The following is a 10,581-nucleotide window of genomic DNA, read 5'->3' as shown; positions in this document are numbered from 1 at the left end:
TTGGTTTGACTGGCGTTATGTCTGAGGCTGTTTCTGACACCCGATCTGATTCCTCAAGTAGCCCGCTGTGCTGCCTGATCTTGTTTATTTACTTTCTTGGCTAGGTGTCCTGGAACCAGCTCTACTCCTACTCTTCAGTAGCCAGAGTCAATCAAGTCTGGAGTCCAGCCAGTGTGGGAGAGGTTTTCTATCACCTACAACCCAAGGATCCTTATTGATCTGTTCACAGTCCCTCCCCAGCAAAACAAGGATGATCTTCCCTGGACCTCCCCTCCCCGCCAGGTTTGTGTGAGAATCCAGCCCCACCGGCCTCTAAAACACACGCACAAGGCCTGCAGGGACGTGGAAGATTCCTCCTGACAGATGGCTTGTAGGAGGTTTGTTTTTGTTTTATTTGTTAGGCAATCAAAATAAAATAAAAATCAAAGTTTAAGAGCTGTGGAAGGAAAGGCCAGACAGGCCCCTCTGTTCTTCCCCCTTGACCCTCCCAGCTCAGGGCGCTCCTGCTAAAGACAGACATGGGGAGGTGGCTGTGTTTATTGTGTTCTTTTTTTAATGAAACTAGATCACTGCTTATAAAAACCTGCACACACCCTCCTCCCCATCCCCTTCACAGTGCCCTCGGCTCGCCCTCTCCCTGCCTCACAGGAACTGAAGCAGAGTGGGTGTGGAACAGCCAACATCGCCAACCCAAGGAATGCCATCGGGGAGAGGCCTTGGGCTCTAACCCTGACCCTACAGAGGGTGACAGTTCCGTCCACGTCTGCTCCTGTGGGGCCTGGAGGCTGCATGGGATAGGGTGGTCCGTGCCAACATGGCTCAGGCCACCACTCAGACCAGAGTGAAATGATGTGAATGTCCCACCCTACAGACCCCCCTCCCCCTAGTAGTCTCTCTCCCCTTCCTCCCACCCACCACCCCAGCCCTAAGTCTACCCCACTACTGAGATGTGGCCCAGCCTGCATCAAAAGGAACTGGGCCTAGAGGCTGTAGAATTTGAGGCTCCTGTCCATGCCTGTTGAAGCGATGAACTTGGCATGGTGGCCAAAGGCCACCCCTGTGGTCAGGCCGCTATGTTCTGTGGAGAGAAAGAGGAAACAATGAGAAGGCTTTCTGCCTTCGGGTCTAAGCACTGAACCCTAATAGCGAGCTCCCAATCCATCAAGTCCTTCCCCAGGCAATGTCACTGCTTTTCCCGGTCGACTACCGACTCGTGAGGGCAGGGTTCTCATCTGGCCTGCTCACCGTTTATCTCTAGGGCTCACTTGATGCCTGGCATGAATAGAGGAACGGCAGCCCTCCCTCTCGCCTGAGGTTTGGGGCAACTGCGATTCAGTCAGGTATTGAGAATTCACTGTGAGTTAGGCAAAGGGCACTGAGGGAGGAAGTATGCATAGTCTTGTTCTGCCACATCTCACAAACTACTCTTTTTAAAAAGCCTGCTGAGTTCTCAGTTCAGTTTAAAACCTCAGTGCTCAGCTTGTTGGCATATGTTTAGTTCTAACTCCTTGCTTGTAACTAGAACAGTCCATAAACCCATTCGAGCTCATGGGGTTCCAACTCCAGGGAGCTCGCGCCCCCAACACAGGGCAGAGTGAGCTGGGTGGGAGATGAGGCTGGGCAACACTCCTTCTGGGACTCGGGTAATTCACAAACATCAGGGCAAATTCCTTCTAGATTTAGAATCACGCTTGGGGTCAACCAGCTCATTACTAAAAAGCCTGCCTGCCACTTGACTAACTCAGCTGCCCCCAAATCAAAACACCCAGGCCCGGTGAAGGGTTAAAATCAGTGGGCCACACAGTCAGCCTGAATGGGGTGGTAGAAGGTTGGGAGAAGTATCTTGTATCCTGCCCACAACCTGCCAATGAGGACAACAACGCCATCGACAGATAGCAGCAGCTACCGTTCACTGAACTCCTGAGTGCGTGTCAGGCCCGTTACCATGCACCCTACCTCCCCACACCAGATGGCACAACCTACAAGCAGTATCAATGTGCCCATTTTAAAGATGAAGAAGTCGAGGCTTGGAAAGAGACAATCACATACCCAGGGTCCCACCACTCTTAGGAGGTTAGAAAAATCCTGTCATCTGCTGTCTCGGCATCTTTATACTTTTCTTCTCCAGCACTTACAATTGCAATCAAATAATGATTTGTGAAGTCATTCCATGTCTACCTTCCTAACCTGATCCTAAATTCCACTAGTACAAAGACTGGGTCTGTCTTATTCACTGTTCTAATCCCAGCAATGACCTAAGGTGCGATACTGCATAATGATAACGGCAAACCCTTATACAGCGTTTACAACGTGCCAGACGCTGTACTAACCATTTACAGGTAGTCCCTGACTTATAACGTATTCAAGTTCCATGGGACAGCACTCACGACCATCCTATTTTTTTTTTTTTAAATCTCATCACTAGTAACAGTACAACATACAATGTTGCAGTGTGATCTGCTGATATTATCATTCTCAAATGTAATGTTGCCAACTCCCAAAGGCAAATAAAGATTGGACTTATAAAAATACTTACAATAAAAGGCAGACTGGAGAAAGCCCCAGAGTATGGCCCCGGACACACTTTTAACTCAGTACCGAAGTCACTCCTGAGGTTCACCCTTCAGCCAAAGATTAGACAAGCCCATAAAACAATAAAACATGTAGCTCAACCATGTATATGAGACTAAAAGGGCAGACCAGCCCAGGCGCAAGGACAAGAAGGCAGGAGGGTGCAGGAAAGCTGGACGAATGGAAATGGGAACCCAAGGTCAAAAAGAGGAGAGAGTGTTGACATGTCATGGGGTTGGCAACCAATGTCACAAAACAATATGTGTGTTAATTATTTAATTTACTCCATAAACCTTCATCTAAAACACAATAAAAAAAGAAAAAAAAGGCAATAATAATGAAAACTAAAAAAAAAAAAAGGTATTCGACTTACGTCAGAATTGACTTACAACAAAGCAGTCACTGGAACAGAACCTTATCTTAAGTCAGGGACTACCTGTATATATACACACATGTACACACATCTATATATACCAGTACTCCATGACTTACAACGGGGTTCCATTCCAACAACTATTCCTTCTTAAGTCAGTTCTGACGTAAGTCTAATACCTCATTTTTTTTTAGTTTTAGTTTTCATTTCAAAACACAGCAGTGTTTTGAACAGCAAATCATAAACCTGAACATCTATGAGTGAACATCTGGAAATCATAATATTAGCAAATTATACACTCCAACACTGTACATTAGTACATATTACTAACAATAAAACGTACAGATTAAAAAAAAGGACAGTCGTAAGTGCAGTTGTTTATAACTCGAACATGTCGTAAGTCAAGGATTACCTGTGTGTACGTATGTGTATACGTGTATGTACATATATATACACACATGCATTTTTTTTAAACTAATTTAAACCTCACAACAACCCCACTGGGTATGTACTATTACCTATTCCCACTTTCCCGCGGCTTCAGAGGGTTTAAGTAACTTGTCAATGTCACACAGCTTGAAAGTGGTAGAAGCTGCATTTAAAGTCAAGCAAACAGATTTAACCACTATACTCCACTGCCTCAGAAAGTGATTAAAAGCTACCTGAGCAAATCTACGCCTACCCCTGAACTCCCTGCTCCATGAAGTTTCCCCACTTCCCTCTGGCCTGGGCACCCTGAGGACAGTCTCTACCTGTAAAGTGAAGAATCTCGGTCCACTGTTTACAGATGTAGATCTGGACATCTGTGCCCCCAAGGGCCAGGTAGGTGCCGCTCTGGTCAAAGATCAGTGACTTCACCTACCAGAACAAGAGACAGGAGGTTACACCTGGGGAACAGAACTACGGGGCAATTGGGGATAGGTGGGAGGCAGCTCAGATTAACAGATGAATTTAGTGAATAACTGACAAATGAGGAGAGGCAGCTGGGGCGGGGGGCACACCTCAAAGTTATTATCCAGCTGCAACGTCTTAAAGTTCTTAAGCTTGCGCAGATCCCAGAGCTTGACAGAGGAGTCGTCGGCCGCTGTTGCCAGGTAGTAGCCGTTCTCGGAGAAGGCAATGCTAGTGATGGGGCCTGAGTGGCCAGGGAAGTTGGCCACATTGGTGCGCTCCTATGGTTAGGGGAAGAGGGGGTAAAGCATGTTATCACTGGGCATGACAAGAAGAAACTGGGGCTTACCAGCCTCCTACCTCTGAGACGTCCTCCTCAGGGAAGGACAAGCAGGAGCAGCAGAAGTGGACGGCCTGGCTCAGGACCCTAGCCATCACATCACATGCCTAGAGCCAGTGTCTCTCCCCCTTCAGGACACCCCAGGGCCAGGTGCCATAAGCACTTAATCAGCACCGTTGATCCATAAGCGCTCTGACCCTGGGCCTCAGGTGGAAGCCTGCCATGTCCTACCTTCAAGTCCCAAATCTTGATCTGAGAATCCATGGTTCCTGTTCCAAAAATGAGTCCATCGGGGTGGAACTGTGCACAGGTAAGAGCTGTAGAGAAGGAGAGATGGGCAGGTGGTCAGAGCCCACTGGGGCAAGACTGAGAGTAGCGAAAATAGGTTCCCTTGTTCTTCCTACTGCTCACTGGCCCAGCCCAATGCCTGGCACTTGGCAGGTGCCGGTGGCAAACAGATGTTCAGAAGCATAAATGAGCAAATGCTTAATAAAATGTAACGATAAATGATAACCAGTAGATGAACAGAAAGCGCCAAATGCTTCTGGGATGACTTACAGCAGCCAGAGGTCTCATCTGTCACCTTGGTGAGCACACGCCCTGTCTGGATGTCAGAGAAGGCCCAATACTGAAAAAGCAGAGACAATGGCACCAGTAAGAAAGCAGGTCCCCAGGCTGGCTGCTCCTGCAGGGAGGCAAACCCTGGCAAAGCTGGCTCCTCCCACCAGAGGGGAAACATTCTCCTGGCTTCTGGACGTGGCTGGGGTCGGTAAGACGTTCCCTCCTCCCAGGGTGGTCAAGTTCGGGGACCAGCCGGTTCCTTCAGGGCCCTGGCTGGGACCACACCTGGTCATCAGAGGAGCTCAGGAGATAGTCACCGGTGGCATGGAGGCTGAGGCCTGTCACAGCACTCTCATGGGCCCGAACAACCTGGACACAAGAGGCGTTCGGGACGGACCAAATCCTGATAGTGGCATCTGGGGAAGCTGAAAACACCAGGTCCTAAAAGGAAAGCAATAAGGCAAAATATCAGAGACACAGAAGAGATGGACCGTGACAATCTTACAAAAGGGGCTAGGGATGGCCACAACTACCAACTGCTCCTTTCAGCCCACCCTGCCTGGAACCACTCCAGTGCCTAAGAAGGCCAGGGCAACGGCTATTCAAATGTAAATCAGACTCCTTAAGTAGGCGGCCTCGCCATCTAGTGGCAAAAAAGGACAACTGCAACAGAGCAATTTCCCACCCCATTTCCAGGACCAAAGTGAGAAATGTGGCTAGTGTTTAACGGTGGAACTGAATTCTTCATTGAATTTAAGTAGCCACATGTAAGCTAAGCTAATGGTTGGAGCCCTGGTGGCATGGTGGTTAAAGCGCTCGGCTGCAAACCAAGAGGTCGGCTGTAAACCAAAAGGTCGGCTGTTTGAACCCACCAGCCACTCCGCAGGAGAAAGACGTGGCAGTCAGCTTCCATAAAGATTACAGCCTAGGAAACCCTATGGGGCAGTTCTACTCTGCCCTACAGGCTGGCAATGGGTTTGGTAATGGGATGCTAATGGCTGCCATACTGAATGGCCCAGTGCTAGGCCTGGAAGGGGCTGTGAGGGCACTATCAGTGTCTTCCACGCTTAAGAATTTCAGGGGCAAGTTAATTGTCAAAAAAAAATTGGGGAAGGGGAGAACTTACATAGTGTCCCCAACACATTATTCCGGCTTAATCAGGACATTAAAAAACCGTAAAATAAAAGCAACTACCGCCCATTACCCACAGTATTTCATAAGAGGAATAATCTATTAACACCAAGTAACACGGGGCCACTGTTCGACTAGAAACTGATGCCACAGCACCGAACAACCACAAGTAGGAAGGACAAAATCTAAAATAAAGCAAATGGAAAGCAATGCTTTCAATTCAAATAAATTTAGTTTTCTGAGAAAGTCAGCATGTTATTCTGGCACTTCTCATTCCCCTGAGGGCCAGGGAAAAAGCTGGCTGTTTGGGAAGCAGTGATCCAGCCACTGTCCTGCAGCCCCAAACCCGAACTGTTTTAGGCTTAGAAACCCAAATCCCGCAATTAATGTCACTAATCTGGTCTAATGAGTTACACCTTTACCCTGTAAATCAGCGGCTCTCAACCTGTTTTAACCCACACTCCCAGCCCTGGAAAGTCAACATCAAGTTTTTGCCTCTTACTCTGGAGGATTACGGTAACAAAGATTTCTCTCTCTTCCCATGAGTCAACAATTATTTTGTTGAAATTTGTTTTCTAAAGTTTGTATTATGAACACTAGGATTTTTTCCCTTTCCTAATACAAAATATCCCACTAAATAAGCTTTTTCAAATTATACTTCCTTTCTCCCCCTGGTTTGAAGACCAATGCCTTAGGAGGACCTACGTAAAGGGCAACCTCCAGAATCCCACACAGAGGCCACAAGGTGCCAACTCTGGGGACTCACAGCTCCTTCTTGGCCCCACTTCACTTCTCCACCAATGCGCTGGAGGGTAGGTGGGGCCGGGTGACTGGTTCTGGGACCTTAAAGCACTGAAGCAGGGTTCTGGAAGGAGGAGCTGAAGGGGGCGAAGAGCACCCTTACCTGGGAAGGGTGGAACACCACACTGGTGACTTTCTTGGTATGGCCTTTGAGGGTGGCCAGGATTTGCTCAGAACTCTTGTCGAAGACAACAACATTTTTATCTGCCCCACCTAGAGAAGATGCAAATGACACACAAAATGGTCAGGCCCATCCAGATCCCTCTGCTTTCACCCCCAGGCACATGAAGAAGACAAGTACCGTGGGCCTTCCCTGGCTGCCCCCATCCTCCACGCCCCACTTCAGCCTGCTGGTCAGGCCAGACTCTTACCAGTGAGGATTTTGTTGGTGTCAGAAGGGCAGAGGTCCAGGGCAAGGATCCCTGGAATGCTGGCACTGTGCAAGCCCTTTGTGGAGAGAGCCAAACCAAGCCCAGTCACGACCAAAAGCCACACAATTCCCCTATTCCATCCCTAGCCACCCGCCCCTCCAGCCCAGGGGAATAAGTTACTTCTGTACCTTATCCACCCTGCTTGGCTTTCTGCCTGGATGCAGAACTCCCTCACTTAATTTCCAGGCAACCCAGAGCCAGGCAGGAAGAGAAACCCTGACAACTCAACATCTAAGGATAGAAAGAGGGCCAGAGGCCCCAGGAAGTTTTCCACTCACAGTTCTCCATGCTGGCCTGCCTGCCCCAGAAACACCATTGGAGGGCCCTGCCTTCAGGTTACCGGGGAGCTGGCCACTCACCACATGGGACGCCACCTGCCGGTATTTGCTGAGCTCTTCCGGCTTCACCAGTTCCTCAGGCACAGTCTTCCCTCTCTGAGAAAATGAAAAAGCCCCCAAGAAAAGCGGCAGTGAGTGCAGGCTTCAGCCACCCCTTTCTCCTCAGGGGGCAACCACCTCCCACCAGGCCAACTCTCTCTCCCAGCGCAAGGAGAGGACTCACCTTCTTACGCTCCGTGGTAAGCACGGTGGCCTTGTCTTGAAGCTGGAGAGGAGAGAGGGACAGGCTCAATGTGAGACAAATGAACTTGCCAGGAGAATGACCCCTTGGATGCTGGTTACATCTATGCTTTCCCGAGCATCACCAAGACTTTGTTATCTGCCAAGTTCTGTGCTAAAGGCTTACATGCATTAACTCTTTTTATTTCCATTTCAACCTTATGATGTGGGTGTTGATGTCCTTTTGTTACAGATGAGGAAACTGAGCCTCAGAGAAGTGAAGTCACTTGCCCAAAGTCACACAGGTGATAAGTGGCAGAGCGAGGACATGAACCCACTGTAGAGCTCCCTGTCCAGGTTTCTGCACACAACCACTAAGATGAGAGCTGAGGTGCATGCTAACACAACCTCAACCGCTTGGAAAAGACACTATCGCATCCCACAAATGAGGACTCCATGAGTTTAATGGTGAGCACTGAAGCTGTAGTCAAGAGCCCAGTTCTGCCCCTTAGGAGCTCCATCTAAGTCTCAGGTTCTTCGTCAGTAAAATAAAGAAGATAATTCCTGTCCTGTTTCCCTCACAGAAAAAAACATGAAAACATCTAACAGAAGCCTTCAATATCTGTAAAGAACTCCAGTAACAATAAGAGCTAAAAAAATTACACTGAACAAAAATTATGTGAATCATTTAAATTCCCACAATGAGCCTACAAAGCAGGCACTGTTATTCTCATTTTAGAAGTAAGGGAAATGAGACACAGAAGGTTGGTTAAGTTAGCCCAGTCATAAAGCTTTTAAGTGGTGGATCAAAAATACAAATCCAGGCCATATGGCCCCAGAGTCTGTTCTCTGCACTGCCACACTTTACTTCCAAATGTACAGGATTTTTATTCCTATTGGATTCAAGGCAAATGGACTCAGGGCCCATCAGCATTCCCACCAAGTGAGAGCATGACTTACCTTCTGGATAATTTCAGGGCTCATTCCTACCAGCTCGCCCAAATCCATTGGCTCGCCTGCACCCTGAGGAAAAGAAAGGTGAAGATAAGAGAGGCCTACGATGCCAAGGACACTTGCATTAAGAGAGCTACATGGCCCACTGTACCCAAATGGGCTGCTGGCAAGGGTGGGGAGTCACTCACCACAACACTTGGCTGTGAGCTTGGCACAGCCTGGGGCACGATGAGACCCGCCTGTGGTTTCAGGGTGGCCAGAGCTGAGGGAAAAGACAGTGTTGGCAATGAGCTACAACAAAGCAGGACCAGCAGAGAGTAGGGGAGGGCAGGGGAGAGACTGCACCTTCTCGGGCAGCAGTGACTTCCTTGGTGAGTCGAGCAATGACACGGCAGGCGGCATCGTGCTGGTATAGAGCGTGGGACAGCTCTTGGCGGGTTGTCTGCAGCTGCTGGCGCAGAGTGAAGCTGTGCAGCATGACCGCATCCTGGGAGAGAGAAACACCACCATGTGGGGCAGGCAGGTGCCAAAAAACCCAGCAGGACAGAGCCAGCCCTTGATCAGGGACACTGTCTCCCATCCCACAGTCCAGACTGGTATCAGTGACCAAGCAGTATCTGAGTGACCCTGAATGTGCCGGCAGGTATACTGTCCCACACCAATGCATCCCATGCCACACACTGGGCCCAGGGACAGAAGCAGGAGCCAGATGTTTCCCACTCCTATCTTCTCTAATTTACTGGCAAATCATCAATGTCATGCTGTCACCTCACCAAAAGGAGTAATAACCACTGCTATTTATTGTCGCCCTCATTGTGTCAGGCACTGTGCCAGACAGTCCCTCAAGATGTATTCATTCAGATTTACAGAGCACCTACTATGTACGAGGTGCTGTCCTCATTGATGAATAAAACAATTCCCTGATGTCACAAAGTTTATACTCAATAATCGTATCCTAACCCTCACAAAACCCTGAAAGACAAATACTCAAATCCTCACCGTACAGTCAGGAAAACCAGGACACAGAGGCTGGGTAATGTGCCCAAGGTCACATGGCTAGTAAGCAATGACGCTAAGTTTGAAACCCAGACCTGTATGACTTCAACACCCAGGTTCCTCCTCCCATATCATTCTGTCCCTCAAAAAAGACAATACTCTAGCCTTCCCACTCCTTATCCCAGTCCAGGGATCCATCTCTTCAAGTGGGGAAGACATCGGTTCCCTTTGAGGGACTCACCCACTCATCCTGCAGGGCTTTCAGAATGGCCGGGATGCTGGTGGCTGAGGGAGGCTTGGGCCGGATTGGGTGAGCGACTGCCAAGAGGGAAAGTGGTATGAAGAACCCTAACCCAGCAGCCTCTTCCCATTCCCCATCTCTTTTCCCCTCAGCCTGCATTAACAGACCACCACTGCCTCTTCCAATACACAGGCACCACCTCCCACTCTCTCAGGCTCTGAACTGAGACAGCCCTGGCCTGAGGCTGGCCAGTGGGCACCTTTGATGTCAATCAGCTGCTCCTCAGACAGAGGCTGGTTGTTGATGGGGTCTGTGCCATTCTCTGCGATGTACTTCTCAATGAGCCGCCGCTCGTAGACATGATTAGAGACAGGGGACACACACGGGTGCTCTGGCACTTCATTGGAGACTGCACAGAAAAGGCAGGCAGTGAATGTGGGGTCAAAGTGAACCCTGGACCAAAGAAACCCCTCACCCACTACTAGCCCCAATAAGACCACATGCCCTCACGCTGAACCAACAGGAAACAAGACCTGTGTCCCCAAGCCAGTTTCGTACTGTCCCCAGAACGCTTTCCAGCAACATAATGAGCTTCTCCATCAGGAGTCTCCTGACAGATCGGCAATATTCATTGTAGAACTACAACGTGCCAGGCACCTAGAGAGTAATCAATAATCTCTGCCCATCTCATTTTTAAACAAAAATGGTTGTTGTGGTGGTGGTGGTGTGCCGTC

General features: G+C 49.1%; 1 protein-coding gene across 1 annotated transcript in view; it reads right to left on the bottom strand.

The window, feature by feature from the left end:
- Positions 1–457: 457 nt before the first annotated feature.
- PRPF19 (pre-mRNA processing factor 19) overlaps positions 458–10,581 on the bottom strand; it is a 19,906-nt gene continuing 9,782 nt past the window's right edge. The window contains exons 2-16 of the mRNA XM_023743198.1: positions 10,107–10,328; positions 9,848–9,924; positions 8,956–9,097; positions 8,799–8,872; positions 8,617–8,679; positions 7,661–7,702; positions 7,459–7,533; positions 7,040–7,115; positions 6,772–6,881; positions 5,022–5,177; positions 4,734–4,803; positions 4,407–4,492; positions 3,946–4,116; positions 3,697–3,802; positions 458–1,078 (exon numbers count right to left, since the gene is read on the bottom strand). Of these exons, the coding sequence (XP_023598966.1) occupies positions 981–1,078; positions 3,697–3,802; positions 3,946–4,116; positions 4,407–4,492; positions 4,734–4,803; positions 5,022–5,177; positions 6,772–6,881; positions 7,040–7,115; positions 7,459–7,533; positions 7,661–7,702; positions 8,617–8,679; positions 8,799–8,872; positions 8,956–9,097; positions 9,848–9,924; positions 10,107–10,328 (1,568 nt within the window). The 3' untranslated portion in view covers positions 458–980. The remainder of the gene's footprint in view (positions 1,079–3,696; positions 3,803–3,945; positions 4,117–4,406; positions 4,493–4,733; positions 4,804–5,021; positions 5,178–6,771; positions 6,882–7,039; positions 7,116–7,458; positions 7,534–7,660; positions 7,703–8,616; positions 8,680–8,798; positions 8,873–8,955; positions 9,098–9,847; positions 9,925–10,106; positions 10,329–10,581) is intronic.

Source organism: Trichechus manatus, unplaced genomic scaffold (assembly GCF_000243295.1).
Source record: "Trichechus manatus latirostris isolate Lorelei unplaced genomic scaffold, TriManLat1.0 scaffold00240, whole genome shotgun sequence".
Classification (NCBI taxonomy): domain Eukaryota; kingdom Metazoa; phylum Chordata; class Mammalia; order Sirenia; family Trichechidae; genus Trichechus; species Trichechus manatus.
The sequence above is the reverse complement of the archived record's forward strand: the minus strand, read 5'-3'. Positions and strand labels throughout refer to the sequence as shown.